Source organism: Triturus cristatus, chromosome 10 (genome assembly GCF_964204655.1).
Source record: "Triturus cristatus chromosome 10, aTriCri1.1, whole genome shotgun sequence".
Lineage (NCBI taxonomy): Eukaryota > Metazoa > Chordata > Amphibia > Caudata > Salamandridae > Triturus > Triturus cristatus.
The window spans coordinates 379,210,115-379,227,810 of NC_140593.1; the positions used below are offsets into that span (position 1 = coordinate 379,210,115).

General features: G+C 47.1%; 1 protein-coding gene across 12 annotated transcripts in view; it reads right to left on the reverse strand.

Moving 5' to 3' along the window:
- The window catches only part of TAX1BP1 (Tax1 binding protein 1), a 712,600-nt gene that overhangs the window by 218,990 nt on the left and 475,914 nt on the right, over positions 1-17,696 (reverse strand). For all 12 annotated transcript variants that reach the window (XM_085631620.1, XM_085631618.1, XM_085631616.1 and 9 more), the window contains one exon: positions 9,672-9,790. In XM_085631620.1, the coding sequence (XP_085487746.1) occupies positions 9,672-9,790 (119 nt within the window). The remainder of the gene's footprint in view (positions 1-9,671; positions 9,791-17,696) is intronic.

The following is a 17,696-nucleotide window of genomic DNA, read 5'->3' on the forward strand; positions in this document are numbered from 1 at the left end:
AAAGGCCTTTTATTTAATATATTTAAAGCAAAGATATACTTCAAAATGAAGTGAATAGAGCTGTAGCATTTTCTGTACATTTTAAATAAATATATAGGAAATGAATTTATATTAAGTTTTAACATAATAAGGAAAACGGTACTTACCCTGTAAGCATCTGTTTGTCTGTTCCATGAAGACCTTAATGATTAGAACTTTGACGGGTGAAGTATGTCATCTGTAAGCAGCAAGGTAAGCAATGGCAGCTAAGTGAAGTCTAATGGATGTATAAGCGAGGCCTGACTTTAGCAAGAGAAGCAGATAACAATGTCTTGGATTGCTGTATTGAGAGGGATGGTGTGGCTGGGACTACTGTAGTGCACAAAACCTCTTCCATTTAGCTGCATATCATGTGCTCATTGTAGGCCTGCCGGCCTCATTAAGGATGGTCATACACTCAGAATTTGGCTACCTCAACCTACCTTCAAACAAATTGCAAGATTTAGCTCCTTGGGGTTCGGGTGTCTGAGAGTACCCAGCTCTGCTTGAGAGTGGTCAACAGTGGCTGTGTGGCCTAGGCGGGTGCAACCAAGATGAGATTGAGGGATGTTTGCTGAAGCCTTCAAACCACAAACAGAAGAAGTAAGAGAAGCGGAAAATCATACGCAAATACGCCTGACCAGTTAATTCATAGTGCCTTGCTCATGGAGTGTGGGTGCATGGAAGCAAAGCTTGGGTGTTCTTGGTGGCGGCAAGGAGGTCTACATCAGGAAACTCCCAACAATGGAAGTTTGAAAGTAGGATCTGCAGGTGGAGGTCCCACTTGTTGCTGCATCCTGCTGAGCAGGTCTGCTGAGATGAGCAGCTACCAGAATAAGAAAAGTTATGAAAACCCAGGACGTAGCAGTGAGTCCAAAGGGCAGTACTTTGGTCTCTGTTAAGTGGCCAGCATTACTAGTTCAGTCAAGATCCAGTCATGAAGTCGTCTTTCTGCAGTAGAGGGATGAAATCTTGGAGAGTCACCATGTGGCAGTGCTATGACGGGAAGTATTTGTTGAGGGACCTGAGGTACAGGATCTATCTGAGAGACCCGTACATTTTGGTGAAGAGAAGGTACAGGGAGTACACTCCCTTGCTGCAGTGGTGGAGTGGCACGGGCTCTATGGCCCCTTTGCGAAAGAGTGAATATACTTCCTCCTGAAGGAGGCGCTGGTGTTCTGGGGAAAGGGCGTGGCTGCGGGGAGGAATGTTTGGTGGGGCTGCACTGAGTTCTAAGCAGTATCCAAGGCTGATGATAGAAAGAACCCACTGATCAGAGGCGATCCTTCGCCAATCGGGGAGAAACCCCTTCTGTCTTCTCCCGACCGGTATAATGTGATCGGCGATGGAGTCACTGCTTTGCTGGGGGGGCATGGGGGAGATGCTTTAGCCGTGGCCCCTCTATCTGTGACTCTGGAGTTACTTACCTTATAACCTCCCACGGAATAGCCCCGTAATGGCGTTTGTTTGTGCTGCTGTCTCCATAAGGAGGGAGATGCCTCGGAGGAGGTTGTCTGGAGCCCTCTCTATATTGAGACCTTCAAAAGGAGCCCTGTGGAGAATGTGTTGGGAGAGCTCTCATCGCTGCTGCGGTGTCCATGCCCTTTTTGATTTATTCCAGCATCTCATCAACTTGTGGTCCAAAGAGGTGCTACCCATCTAAAGGCAGTTTGAGGAGAGGCTGTTGTACCTCTGGTTTAAAATCAGAAACATGCAGCCAGGCCTGGCGTCTAATCAGAACACTTGAGTTAATGACCGTGCTGCCATTACAGCTGTGTCTAGGGCACAGCAGATGGTGTGTTGGAAAGAAGCTTCCCTTCCGAGACAAGTATGCGACTCTGCTTCTTGAGCTTATTTGGGAGATGTAGGCAGAGCTCCTCCATCTCATCCCAGTGGCCTCGGTCATAGCATGAGAGCAGCCCAATGGAATTTTTAAATTCTGCACTGGTTTGTCCTTAGCGCGGTGATGCATTTCCCTGCCACATCAATTTTCTGCTCTCTTTATCTATCAGATGAGCATCGACAATGACCTGTGCATTTGTGCGCTTTCATGCCGTATGACCCACCAGAAACCGTGATGGATGTTTGCCCTGGATATAGGGTAGGTCAGAGGGTACTTTTCATCAACCCTCAAGGTCACTACTCTGGCTTTTACATGGTCTTCAAAGGTTTTGAGTGCAGGTCTTAGCATGCCATTCAGCACTGAAATTAAAAGCACCAACTTTTGGGATTAAGGAGAGTGTCTCCATAAGGAAGCACTCATCCTCTTGAACCCTAGATAACTATACCTTGCGGAAGGAAGCAGCCCTGCTAATGATTTTGTGATACGAGTAGTATCATCGGAAGGGGATGGCTTTGTGGGGTAGAGGAATGGGTCTGTATCTGTAGGTGAGTTGCTGGCAAATTAATCCCATGCGTCGTCTTGAAATCTGGGTCAAACAGTGACTTGTACGTATCAAGGCGGTACGAGTGGCTCCTATAGGTGAAGCATGGTGATCACTCTGTTGAGGGAGTTTGAGGAGGGGGTTGTGGAGGGGGTGGTAGGGGAGGAAGAGATGGAGGAAGTACAGGGTGATGAAGCAGTTGCTGGACGAGTGCCCTTTTATGATGCTTCCTCAACTTGGGTGAAGGAGAAAGTTCTGAAGCAAGCGCCTCTTCAAAAGTCAGCTTTAATTTGCAAGAAAGAAAGCCTTGCTCCTTCACAGGTGGCTTGGTCTGAGGGATGATGGTGAGGCGTCGTTGTCGAGCATGACCTACTCCTGGAGCAGGAGCAGGATGGGCTGCTCTTGGTCCTCAGGGCCCGCAGGCAACATGGCTTTGGGCACCAACTGCTTCGACACTGAGGGTGATTCTGTTTCTACGTTGAAGTAGTCTTGGGAGCCGAGACATGTTTCGGTGCCAGCTTCAAAAGGCGCTGTGGGTGTTAATGGCTGGGTCTGGAGCGGCTGCTTCTGTGCTGGTGGTTGGATCGGACTCTGTTCCGAGCCCTTTGTTCTGTGCTGACCATGAACTTAAGTCAGTGGCAGACTGGAAGCCTGAATGTTGGCTTCGGGGATCAATGTCTGACCCTTTCTAGGGCAGGGCTTGGCCCATTGATGCTGGGGTGGTGGCGGAAGGGGGGGTGAGGGGGAGCATTGGTACTCACATTTGACATTTTCAGTCGGATGAGATGAGGCTCTTCTGCCTCGAAGTCAGAGTGAGAGCCTGATTCTCGGCTGAAGTAAAGGGCCAGGTGGCCCGAGGTCTCTGGCTGTGGCTCTACCTCAACGTCTTGGTTCCCAAAGAGATCAGGGGCATCTTCTTTCCGGCAACAAAGTACTCTGAGACAGGTGCCAATCCATTGGTACTGGAGTGTCTTTGCTTTAAGGTGAGGCAGGAAATGCAAGGTGCCTCTTCATGCTCCAGTGAAAGTCGCAAATTATAGACTGTTGGCAGTAGGGAAAAGGGGTATCTCTATCATGGAGTCTGCATGTAGGTGAGGGGAAAAAGATCCTCATCCCTTACTAGTCATGTAATAAGCATGTATCCTTCTTGTACTGGTTCTGGCCCAGAAACAGGGGGAGAGGCCCCTATCCCCCTAATTTGAAGTAGGATTTTGTAGGTGTATCGGGGCAAGAGTATAAGTTTTAAGTTAATTAGGATGAAATATCCAATTGATGCAAATAGATCCGATGGTAATGGTAAGATATTCGTGCTTTTATTCATCTGCTAGAAAAAAAAAGGGATGGCACAGCCAACATGTGTTTCGCCCCCTAACTGGCCATCAGGCCTAGGGCTTCCTCAGGGCGGGTAGTCACGTAATCGGGTATCTTTATGAAAGGAAAGGGTTTGCCAAAAGCCGCAGAAACCTACTGAACCTGGCATTAGCCGAGACCGGAGAATCTTCGGGTTTACAAACCCTTTCCTTTCATAAAGATACCCCATTACGTGACTACCCTGTGTTGTGGTGATGGCATGTCCAGAATGGTCAGTTGCTGAAGATGCGCTCTTCACCCTGAGAGCGGGGTGCCTGTGCTGATGATCACCAGCGGAGCAGCTTCTATTAAGCTTCCCTGCAACAAACTGCTGATGTAACTTCCACAGCAGACAGCAGGTAGGTATCAGGACTAAATCTTCCTAGTAACCCATCACTTGTGCCCATTGTGCGGACAAGCATTGTTGGAGTTGATGCATGTGAAGCATGTTTAGGGAACTATGGCTATGCATGAGGCCATCATTCTTAGGAGGAGCATAAATGTTCTGACCGTCAATTGACAATTTGGCAAAAAAGAAGCAGTAACTGCTGGAATGCTTGTACTCTTGTCTGACTGGGGCAAGCCTTGCCGGTGACTGTATTCAGAACTGCTCCTAGTTAAGGCTTGAATCTGGAGGGGCAGAAGAATTTATAGTGAAGCTTAAATTGTGGAAGAGGGACATAGTGATGTGGGTGAGAGCGAGACACTTCTTTGCTTGCACTCCTGATTAGCCACTCTTCTAAGAAGGGGAATATGTGAATGCTGCTTCTTATGAAGAGGATGGCTACCACATCGAGGCATTAGGAACACTATGGTGACCTCGAATGGCAACACTTTGAACTGATAAGGTTGACCACTTACCACGAGACGTTGGACATCATGAAGTCACCTTACTGCAGCACAGGGATGACATCTGGCAGAACAACCATGTGGAAATGTTCTGAGAGGATGTGCTAGTTGCTGGCCTCAGGTCGATATTGGCCATCAAAACCTGTCCTCTTTGGGAACGAGAAATTACAGGGAGTACACACCCTTGCAGTGATGTTGCATTGGTACTGGTTCTATTGCTGCTTAGTGGACAAGAGCCAGAACGTCTTCCTGAATAAAGCACTGGTGGTAAGGGTATGTCTGCAGGTTAGGATGTTTGGTGGGGATCCAGTGAGCTCCAGGCAGTAACCATGTTTTATGATGTAGAGGACCCATTGGTCGGAGGTCTCTTCCCAGTACAGGAGAAACACCTGTAGACTTCCCCTGACAGATGCAGTATGATAGGGGGCAGAGTGGAAGGGAATCACTGCTTGGAAGAGGTGGCTCCTTTCGTCCAAAACTCCTTGAGCCCTCCTTCTGGTGGCGTTACCCTTGTAACCTCCCTGTGAATACGCTTGTTTTTACAGTTGGTAGTACTGTTGTTGCTGCCTCTAACAGGAAGTGGTCTAGCGGCATCCCCTGTACTGTGGCCTGTGAAAGGACCCTCGAGGGCTGCAAGTCCTAAGGGCACACATTGCCTCGATTGTATCCCTGTCTTTTTTGCTTTGGTTTTTCTAGCATCTGACCTACCCGAGGTCTGAATGGTGTTCACTATCAAATGGCAGGTTCAGCGGATGATGCTGTACTTCTGGCTTAGAGCCAGAGACACAGAACTAGGCATGCCGCCTGACCAGGATGCTGGTTTTAACATTTTTCAGTCACAGTGTCAGCTGCATCAAGAGCGCAGCAGATGGTGGCCTTTGAGATGGATTTGACTTCCGTAACCAGCTCTTGCCCACACTCCCTATAGTGTTCAGGACTTAGTTGTAGGAGTTCCTTCATCTCACCCCAATACACTCATCTAGTATCGGGAGAGCAGGCCAACTAGTTAGCAATCCCCAGTGCATGGCTGATTAAACTGCCACCCTCTTACCCGCTTGCATTCAATCTTTTTACGCTCTTTATCAGGAGATGGAGCATCCCCGGTACCCTGTGCATTAGCATGTTTCTGCGCTATGTGAAGCATGATGAGTCCGGGAGAACGTGGCCACAGAAGTAAGGCAGGTCATTGGGTGAGGATTTAGATTTTTTGTTGACCACAAGTTTGGTGGCCCAAGCCTTGCCTCGCTTTTTTAAGGTCTCTGGTGCTGTCTTGAGCTTCCCTTTCAGCATCGGGAGGAACTGGAGGGTACACTGGGTCTCTGAAACTGTTTCAACTAGGAGGTCCTTGTCTTTCTGAATAATGTGCATATATACTTTATGAAAAGTAGCCATCCTATGTATAACCTCCTGGTACGAGGTACTGTCAGCAAGTGGGGAAGGTTTTACCAAGTATAGATCAGTGTTTGTATCAGCTGGGGATTAACTTTGTAGTAGTCCCATGGGTCGTCCCTGGGTTCAGGATGATGGGGGCATTGTAAGGTTCCAGTGGAGACAATGGGCTGCCCTGCCCATAGGAAAAGTGTTGTGACCCCTCTGATGAAGCTGGAGGGGCTGGCACATATCGTGATGGCAGTGAGGGAGGAGGAGCAAGAGGAGGAGGAGCAAGAGGGGAAGGAGATGGAAGAGATCAAGCTGGAGGGGGCTAGTGCCTTATGTCTTATGCTTTGGAGGAGGTGCGGGTTCCTAGGGAATTTGCTCCTCAATAGATAACTTCTCTTAGTTGACAGTCTCAATAGGCATCAGTGGCAACTTATTTTCCCTTTGGTGGGTGGATGAAGAGCCGCTTTGGTGAGCATCCATTTCCTCCTGCAAGTGCTGGAGAATAGGCTGCTCCAAGCCACTGGCGCTAGCCATCAATGACGCTTTTGACACAGAGGGGGTTTTTGGCGCAGATGATGTCTTCGACATTAAGGGGAAATGGTGGCTTTAATGGAGAAGTGTGGCTCAATGGTTAGAGCGGCAGACCCTGATGCAGAGGTCTGGCCCGGGACCAGGGTTCAATTCCCGCCTCGGCGGGTCTTGGGCTCAATTTCCTCAGACCTGTTAATTCTCGCCTCGGTGCCTATTCTACTCATGGGTCCCACTCTGCAACTCTGGGCAATAGCTTGCTTAATCTCCATAACGGCCCCAACAGCGCTGGGATGACGGGCTTCACCTTGGGGGTGCCCAGGAGTGGACATTTCACAGGGAAAAAAGCCAGGAAGGGTTCCACAGCAGTATGAGTACAGCGCCAGGACACCCTAGGGTAACAGTGCGCTATACAAGTACAACACATTTACATTTTAATGCTGATGTGAATTGAAATGCCGATGTGGACTTTGCTGCCGAGGTTGGCTTTGGTGCTGGTGTCGATTTCAGTATCACCTTCAATTCTAGAGTTGATGAGCCAGTCGGCTCGAGGAAGGCTGTGGCTTAGTCAGGGCCTTTGTGTCAGTAGAAAGGAGCAGAGCCAGCTCTGGAGACATCTGTCAATGCCAACTATGGCCAAAAAGAAGTGATGGACCAGTAGGCTGTTATTGAGCCTCTACGCTCAGTGAATGACCTCCCCTCGCTCCACTGGGATGGAGTCTGTCATTTCCACAGGTTGTTGTACAGCCATGGGTTGTGACTGAATAGTGACCATACTCGCGGTTGAAGTCTTTGGGAGATGTTGAACCTCAGCATCTTAATGATGCACCCCCTCAGATTCAGTGGACGAGTTCGCCTCTGAACTGGACTGCACCAGCTGGGCTTCGGAAGAGGGGCTTTTTACACCACCTCAACGGTGCGCTCCCTCTAAGACATGAGGGTGTCGTCTCTGTCTCGCCTCTGTATTTTCTGATGGGCCTACTTTCACTTGTGTTGGTATCGAAGGGTCTTTTTCGACCGGAACGTTAGGCAGGCCTGACACGCAGCCTAGTAGTACTCAGAGGAGAGGCAGATATTGCAGACTTGATGGTGGTCAGTCCAGAGGAACTTGGGGTGACAATGGAAGCAGTATTGGAAGGGTATTCTTATCGAGGAGGCACCATAGACGAACTGCGACGCGACCCTAGAGAGGGCCTTGGCCCAACCGTAAGGCAAAGAAGTGAGTGCAGTTGTCGAAGTTCATCAAACGACAATGAAATGGGATCCTGGGTTCATTAACACTATTCCATGACAACGGGAGTCGAGGAGGCCCAACAGTATAGGCAGAACATGGAGCCCGATCCGTACATGTATGAACCCAATAGCAGGGGAAAAAAATCTAACAATGGAGATGTTTCCAATGCACATTACCAATTAAGGGAGGAGACTCAAAAGACTTCCTCAAAGAGAAACAAGTTGCAAACGTCTGAGCCCAACACTAGATGACAGTAGTATGCAGAGAATGTATCTACAGCCATACATGCTACAGATTCCTTAACTCAAAAATTCCTATAGATTGACCAGAACTGACCAGTCCAGGAGGGGTTTTTGGAATGGTGGACAGTGAACCAAGGAAGTCATTATAGAAATAGTGTTACAACATATACCATTGAAGGCACTATGCAGAACAGTACAAGATGAGGGAGAGGACTGTAATTTCGCAGATATCACTGTACTTCACAGCTTGTAGTGATGAAAGAGCGGTTTAAAATAAATTAATAATGGGGAAACATGTTGCACCATCATAGGCAGAAGGTGAGGACCCTCTTTCCGAGCAGACAAAGCAGCTTCAAGGCCACAAGGCTGCTGTGAGCATGAATTAACAGACTAATTGGTGGGGTCGGAGGGTCGGGGACACCGCAAGGTGAAGCGTTTGGAGAGGTTTCAAAGGTTGGGCATGATGGGTATCCTCAAAAGGGGACTTGATAGAATAAAACAGTCATGCCAACTGACAGTCTTGGGAGGAAACATCACATGAGACTTAAGGAATTCTACAAGTACCGTCAATTTTGACAAACGTTGAGAAAAAACTTAAAGGGAGACACACTGGTCCCAAAGCTCCCATATTAGAAGCGTAAGCTGTGAGAGAGAAAATCACATATCGTCTAATGCCATGCATATATGGATCCCCTATTCTGAATAAGCTCAACAACTCTATAAATCTAAGAAAGAGGTGGGAGTTAGTAGTAGAAACTGCAGAAAAGGCTAACAAGATCTATACGCTGCTGTGTTCAGAGAAGAGATGAAACAGGAAAACCTGAGAGTGGTGCAGTTAAGTGACAACAGAGAGAGAGAGAAAGAGTGTGTTGTGGGGGGGTTGGTAGAACATTCAAATGTTAGATAAGAGAACAAATTAGCAATTTTGGGGATCATCAGGGAGACGGATATGGATAGGTATTCCAAACTGTGGGTGGCACCTCAGGATGAAGTTACCAGATGAGACATAGCAAGAGACTAGGAGCCCCTTTACTGCCCACAGCAAAATGCAGAGATCACCTCTTGAATGAAGAGCTAGGCAAAAGGGGGAAGGATGCACTTAAAAGTTGCCAAACTTATTAGGACCTCCGTGACCAGACTTTAGAAGAGAACAATGAATGATTCATGGGCAACCAAAAAGGTTGAAGGCGGATGTGACTGGATGATACATGGATTACCATAGATGAGGATATGAGGAGTGGGTAAATTGTTTGCTAACTGGATTACCTTTCTGCATTTTCCATGTGCTGTATCTATGTGGCTAGTATTTTTGAAAATGTTAATAAAGTCACTTATTAAATAATAAATAACCCTAAGAATAGGACATAAAAGGCCTTCATAAAGACAGCTAAGACATAATAAAGAGCAGTTGTTTACAGAATACCTTATAGTTGAGTCAAAAAAGGTTGCCAAGGAGGCTGGTGTTGAGATTATTGAAGATATCAGACAACACTGAAACCTATAAGGCCTGTTCTGTGAAATCCTAAATAAAGTTGAGAATATCTTAAACTTTGACTCTACACAAGACCCCATGTTGGGTAAATTGACAAACTGGAGACACTTAAAACATCCTTAAAATATTTAAGCCCAAGCAGAAATGGCAAAACATCTAATTATTCATAACTGTCAACAAATTTATCAACTTACAGCCAACATCTGTTTGCATTCCTTGTACTTCTTGGTTTTCTCTGTAATTTCTTTACTCATTTCACGTACTTGCTCCTTTACCATGCATTCAGAAACGGAGTCTGATGAAAAATTGATAGCTGAAAGTAAAATAGAAAATGCATATTAATTGAAATGTAAGTGCTCTTGAATATAACTTCAGATTAATGACTATCGTATGGTACAAAAATGCATAAGTTAGAATCCACCCAGTTACCAGCTTGAGTACATGAGGAAAGAATGAGAAGATTTTTTTCTTAGCGTGGAAGTTTTATATCATTAACACGGTTGTGTGATAGTCCAATTCCAAGTGGTGACATCAAACACTGCTTAAGAAGCTGTAACATCAGAACTTTGCAAAATGGTTATCACGTACTTAGGTATACGTCATAGTCCGTTCTTTCCACCTATTAAGTGTGTGAATGCACAGCCTAACCTATTCTGTTTTTTAAGAAAAGGAGTCAATCAGTATGTGCTTTGCAAAAGCTGAGGGGCGTCACAGGAAAGGCCCTAATAAAAGGAAAGAGACAAAAAACTAAGAATCATTTACTATTACCATAACATTATCCAACTGGTATATACTAGCTCGTTCCCACTCTCAACATTCTGAATACATTCCAAAGATATTCAAAACAAGAAAGGGATGAACAGATGGCAGCTTCAAGTAGTTTAGGGCTATGCAAATAGAATGAGCATAAATCTAGGCAAAATTGGCATCACTCCAGTTCATGTCAAACGTGTGTGGGGCAGCTGATGTTTCCCCAGTATATGTGTCTCTAACTCATACTTGGTAGAGAATACTAGGAAGCTTGCTTACACTTCTTCGAGATTCCATGAAGAATCAATGTTAGTTCAGCCTTATATAGTGTAGTAGTGGAGATCCAGCACATAATCTATGTGGTGTGCAATCTAAATATCAAAGCCAGAATACAGAGGGACGCAAATATTGAGGACAAGCTATTGAATCCAAAATATAGAATTAAGTATAGTGTTTGTATACCTAACTTTAAAGGAAAGTACCGTGGCACGATATATATATCCCCAAAAGTCCTTAGTTAATCCTCAAATGAAGAACACAAGGAGCGGCACACCAAGAGACTGCACAATTCCTTCCAATAAAGGAATTGTGCAGTCTCTTGGTGTGCCGCTCCTTGTGTTCTTCATTCAAGGATTAACTAAGGACTTTTGGAAATAAATTACAGCTGCTGTCACCATCAGCTGGCACCGACACCGCGGGATAGGGAACTGCTAAGTACAGCGATTTTGTGGATATGTGGATATAAAGATATATATATATATATATATATATATATATATATATATATATATATATATATATATATATATATATATATATATATATATATATATATATATATATATATATATATATATATATATATATATATACATACAAACACCAGGCGCATTCTCCCACTTCCAGACAGGCGAAGAAGAAAGCACACGGACACCAGTCGTGCTTCAGAGGAATTTAATTAGAACCAGCACCAACACAGCACATCATTACGCGTTTCGGCCACAAGGTGGCCTTGATCACATATATATATATATATATCCAGCTGCCATCCACCCAGCTTTAGATCGGGCACACCATATAGCGAAGTCTTAAGAGCCAAACTTAACTGCAACTCTACTGCTAGCTACGAGCGAACCAAACAAGACATGATAGAGAGCTTCAAAGATAGAGGCTATTTGCACAAAGGCCTTTAACAGGCTGAGGCACGAGTTGAAAAACAGTCAAGGAATGAGATTCTTTTTAGACAATCCTCACAAAGCATCCCCAAAGATGCCACACAGGAACCTATTCAGTTCATCATAAAATTTAGCAGCCAAGCGGACTAACTTTGCTAAATACTCAAATCTACATGGGGCATTCTAAGACAGGATCATATTCGAAGAAACAAAGTAGGCCTTAATCCATCGATGGGAGAAATTCTTCACTTAAAGACCTTCTTGTACACAGCCATCTCCAAACTAAAGAAACCAATTGGCTCAAACAACCAAAGGTTTCCATAGGTGCGGTAACTGCAAGGCCTGCAGGTATAGCAGTAACGTATCTGAAGTCACCCTAGATAGGATAAAGACAAAATGGAAGAGTCCTAAACTGATCACCTGCAGCACTGACTATGCAGTCTACACTATTGTATGTTCTTGTGGGCTGTGGTATATCGGCTCCACCACATTTCTGGTTAAGAAGCAGATTTTGGAACATTGGAGTGCCATTACTAATAAAGATCATAGCTACGGTACAGCTAAACATTTCACAGAAAAACATGCAGGAGACTGGACACAGGCCAAGTACTTTGGCCTAGACTCAGTGAGCCTGAATCAGAGGGGGAGGGGGGGGGGGGGGTGTCAACCGTCTGGCGTCCTTACGCAGGTTAGAATCCTGCTTCATCTTGCAGGGTTAAATCTGGATGAGGAGATATACTCCCATCTTTAGATATAATTCAGATAAACTGAGATTGCTTGGCAGAATCCACCCGTCCCACCTTTTCCTCTCATTTATTTTTGTATACACTCTGGAGATTTCATGATGCCTTAATCACATGTTATGGTTTTGTCTTGAGTTACAATGTTAGTAATGCACATCATGTGAATAATTATTGTCATCATGGTAATCTGGTTGCTAATACTTGTCTTTGTAAATTTGTTTCTTACAGGCACATGTGGCAGACAGCAAAGATGGGACTGACTCACCTACATTAGTGTTATGCGCACAGGAGTGGATGGACGTTCCAGTGAACCTTCACTACTACTAGTCACTATAGTCATGCAGGGATTATCCACACCATCTCCATTATTGATTGGATCACTAGACTACGCATAGTGAACTGTCTTTGCATGACCTGGTATGCCGGGTAGCCCTACTGTGGAACTGTGGATTATATACTTGAAACATGTGAAATGGGGTACTAGACTGTTATTTTTGTATTAGACACACTCCTCCTTTAGCAATGTATTCCACTAAGGAAACTCTTGCACAGATGATAGGTGTTTTGTCACACAGAACAGATACTTATGGGTACTGTACCCTATATATGGCTAAAACTGAACTTACTCTGTCTTATAATATCTCCCATCACCACATGTCAGTTAACTAACACCCTTATCAAGTTGGCAAGATTTTAAACTGGGTAACTTGATGCAAATACTACATGCAGTACGACCATGCAACTGCTGTGTCAATCTGTATCACTATCGCTGTGGTAAACCAGGCAATTACAATACTGAACGTGACTGTTATATTGTAACCAATTGATTAAAATTTTCAAGCATCATGCAAATAACTGTGCAACTGTGTATATATTCTTTTCTTTTAAGTCTATGAACACATCACATGATACATATATATATATATATATACATACATATATATACACACATATATATATATATATATACATATATATATATATATATATATATATGACGCTCCAGTGTTCAAAGAACAGAAGGACCAGCACTCGGGTTAGGTTAAATCCCAGTTCGGATTTATTAGTGCAAATAAAGAAACAGACGCGTTTCAGCCGTAGCTTTCGTCAGTGTCGGCTCGCATTTGGGGGCGGAAGTTCATATATACATTGTATTTCATTGACATAGACGAGGGACCCAGTAGTGTCATTTTGGTCGCCATCTTTGAATGTGCAAATCAAATTCTATTTACAAGGCATTGTACGTTTGTTTTGTCCTCAGACGTTTTCATCACAATTCATTACAATAATTCTAGATGTTGGACATATTATGATGGTTCTATAACAATCACCCAATCAAAATTAATCCAAACCAATATAATTATTCAAAAAATTCAATGCTAATGACAATGCTTATTGTTAAACCCAGGTGAATCATCTCGTTTTTTAAATAAAGTTTCAAGCTTCAATCCTTGAATTAAAGAAAATGAGGTGGATGATATTATAAATCTATTCACTCACTGAAAAAACCATTAGGTTTCAGAGACGAAATTAGCATTTAAAAAACCTTAGAAATTCACAGAAAAAACCATAGGTTTCAGGGGTGTTATAGTTAGCTGGATATTTCACTCATTCAAAACCATAGAAATTCCTCCGTTATAGTTAATTTCTGCTAACTATAACTCGCGCGCCCGCAATGCACTGCTGATGATGCCACATATTACATCATTCATGACATGGTCAGTGACATCACTGATGACATAGTCGGATGTTTCTTACAGATATATTGTTACCGAAGGTAAGTAACTTGTTCATCTGAAAGAAACACGTTAGTTAGATTCCTTACCTTAGAATAGATACCCCAGCAATACCAACCCCGTGGTGGGTCTGCGAACCAAGATCACACCAGGAAGTCCTGGAGAACGGAACGGCCAAAGAAGCCGTCTCTCCAGACTTGGCTGCAGAGGGACTCCTCGTCCCAAGGCAGTAGTAGCCGCTGTGGCCCAAGTAGAATGGGCCCTCAGCCCCACAGGAGGATCCTTCTTAGCCAAGGAATAACAGGCCTTAAGGCACAAAACGACCCACCGAGAGATGGTCCGCTTGTGCACTGCCCGCCCCTTCTTAGCGCCCACGTAGCCAACGAAGAGTTGGTCGTCCACCCGGAACGGTTTTGTGCGGTCCAGACAGAAGGAGAGTGCACGTTTTGGGTCCAGGCGATGAAGCCTCTCTTCCTCTTTCGAGGGATGCGGAGGCGGAAAGAAGGTGGGCAAGGTAACTGACTGGCCGATGTGATAGGCAGTAACAACTTTAGGAAGAAAAGAAAGACGAGTCCTTAGAACAACTTTGTCCAGATGGACAGAGAGGAAAGGAGGTTTAGAAGAAAGAGCCTGGAGCTCACTCACTCGTCTGGCAGAGGTGATGGCAACCAGGAAAGCAGTCTTGAGAGTCAGAAAGCGAAGAGGACAGTTATGAAGTGGCTCAAAGGGAACGCACATCAGATAGGTTAACACCAGATTCAAGTCCCACTGAGGCATTACAAAGGGGACAGGAGGAAACATGTGAGTAATGCCCTTTAAGAATCTATTTTCAACAGGGGACTTGAAAAGAGAAGGCTGATCAGGAAGCCGTAAGAAGGCAGAAACAGCTGAAAGATATCCTTTGATGGTGCCCAGAGCAGAGCCCTGCTGGGCCAGGGAAAGAAGAGAGAGGAGAACCTCCGAAAGAAGGGCGGAAAGCGGATCCACAGCCTTTGCTGTGCACCATGCCACAAATTTGTTCCACCTGCAGGCGTATACCGTTTTAGTGAAGGGACGCCTGGCTGCCAGAATGATATCACAGGCTTCAGGAGGCAAGTCAAATGGCATCAACTGCCGCCGCTCAATCTCCACGCATGGAGGTGGAGGCTGGACAGGTTCGGTTGGAGGACCGTCCCCTGCTGCTGCGACAGAAAGTCCTCCTGAAGAGGCAGTCGAATCGGGGGATCGATTGACAGACAGAGTAGCTCGGGATACCAGTATCTTCGTACCCAATCCGGAGCCACAAGGATGACTTGGGCTTGGTCGCGCCTGATCTTCTTCAGCACTCTGGGCAGAAGTGGTATAGGCGGAAAACTCCACTCGCGACGAAAAGCGTCTTCAAGCGAGTGCCGCCTTGGAAATTCCAAAGCGCTGAACTGACGACATTGCGCGTTCTCTTCGGTGGCGAATAGATCTAACCAAGGCTCTCCCCATTGCCGAAAGAGGCCTTGCGCCACGTCCGAGTTCAGATGCCATTCGTGATCCATCATGCACCGGCAGCTGAGTTTGTCCGCCCTGGCGTTCAGAGAGCCCACCAGGTGTTGAACTACCAGGGTGATGCCCTGATGTTCCAGCCATGTCCAGAGGCGCAGAGCCTCCTGACAAAGGGTCCACAACCCCACCCCATGTGTTGCAGTACCACATAGCGGTGGTGTTGTCCATGAACACCTGCACTACACTTCCCCGGACAGAGGGAAGGAATGCCTTCAGTGCAAGCCGGATCGCCTGCAGCTCCAATAGGTTGATATGGAGCCGGGACTCCGCCAGAGACCAGAGGCCTCTGATCTCAGCCTCTCCCATGTGGCCTCCCCATCCCTGGAGGGACGCATCCGTCACCACTACGTGCTGCGGTTGGGGTAGGAAGAGGGATCTGCCGCAGACCCAATCGCGGTCCGTGAGCCACCACTGCAACTGCTTTGCAGTGCCCTCTGAAATCGGGACGTGGTCGCACAGGTTGCCCCGATGTTCAGTCCACTGGAACTTCAGGTCCCACTGCAGAGCCCGCATCCGCCACCTGGCGTGATGTACCAGCAGGATGCAGGGGTCCATCAGACCCAGCAGCCGTAGAGTCAACCTGACCGAAACTCGGGATAAAGGCTTAAAGATCGCAATCAGAGCCTGAATATCCCAAACCCGCTGTTCGGGAGGATAGATACGAAACTGCGCCGAGTCCAGAACCGCTCCGATGAAGAGGAGCTTCTGACAGGGACTCAGATGTGACTTCGGCACGTTGATAGAGAACCCCAGCGAATGCAGGAGGTCGGCCGTAGTCTGGAGGTGGGAGACGACTATTCGGGGTGAGCCCGCCTTCAACAACCAGTCATCGAGATAGGGGAAGACTGGAACCCCTAATCTGCGCAGATGAGCTGCGACAACCGCCATCACTTTCGTGAACACCCAAGGGGCACTGGTGAGGCCGAAGGGGAGCACAGTAACCTGAAAGTGCTCGCGCCCTGCCGTGAACCGCAGGTAACGCCGGTGGGCCGGCAGGACGGGGATGTGTAAATAAGCGTCCTGCAAGTCCAACGCTACCATCCAGTCTCCAGGGTCTAGGGCAGCCAGAACCTGAGCTAAAGTCAGCATCTTGAACTTCTCCTTCCGGAGGAAGGCGTTGACGCTCCTGAGGTCCAAGGTAGGGCGTAGGCCCCCTTTGCCCTTCTTGGGAACCAGAAATTAGAGGGAGTAACAACCCCGACCTACTTCTGGCCCAGGTACGCGCTCGATGGCCCCCTTGGCCAAGATGGCCGTAAGTTCCTCCTGCAGAAGTTGCAAGTGATCCCCCGACATGCGGTGGTACTGCGGTGGCATGGCTGGAGGGGTCGCCTCGAAGAGGAGGAAGTAGCCCCTTCGGACGATTTGCAGCACCCACCTGTCCGACGTGATGGTATGCCAGTGGAGCAGGTGATGGTGAATTCTGCCTCCCACTGCTGTGGAATGGACCTAAAAGCTCGGACTAGGAAGGCTTTGAGGCAGATGCTGTGGGAGCAGATGTGGACTGACCGGCTCTCTGTCCCCCCTGCTCCGCCACGGCTGAATCCACGTCTGCGACCGCGTTGAGGGTGGTTCTGCGGCCTGTGGCTGGACAGACGTGCGGGGGCGCCCCTTCCTTGGCCACGAAAGGGGCGAAAAGCAGAAGTTTGCAGGTGCGGGCCAAGAGGCCCAAGGACTTGGCCGTAGCCCTGGAGTCCTTAAAGCGCTCCAGCGCACTGTCCGCTTTGTCACCAAAAAGGCCATTGTGGACCTCAGCCAGGCGTGACGACGAATCGCCAGTCGTCACAATCGCTCTACCTAGCGTGTCCGTGGTGTCAAGTCCACATCGAATGGAGTACCGTGCTGCATCCCCCCCCTCAGCAAGAGCCTGGGCGAGCCGTGTCCTGGCCTCCTCCGGACACTGGGGTAGCACGTCCGCCACCGTATCCCACAAGGAGTGGGTATAACAGTCCAAAAGGCACGTGGTATTAATGGACCGCAACCCCAAACTGAGGGAGGAAAACAGTTTCTTCCCAAACTGCTCCAACCTTTTGGATTGGAGGTGCGGATGGGAAGGCGGTCTGGGACGTAGAGGCCTGGATAACCAGACTCTCAGGGGTGGGGTGTACAGACAGAAAGCTGGGGTCGCCCGGAGCAGGGCGGTGGCGCCGGGCCACGTTCCGATCCACAGGAGTGACTGTGGAGGGCTTGGACCAAGAGCCCATCAGAACGTCAGTGAGGGCCTCATTGAACTGCAGTAGAGGCTCCGAAGTGCTTACTGGCGGTAGAAGCACCTCAGTGAGGAG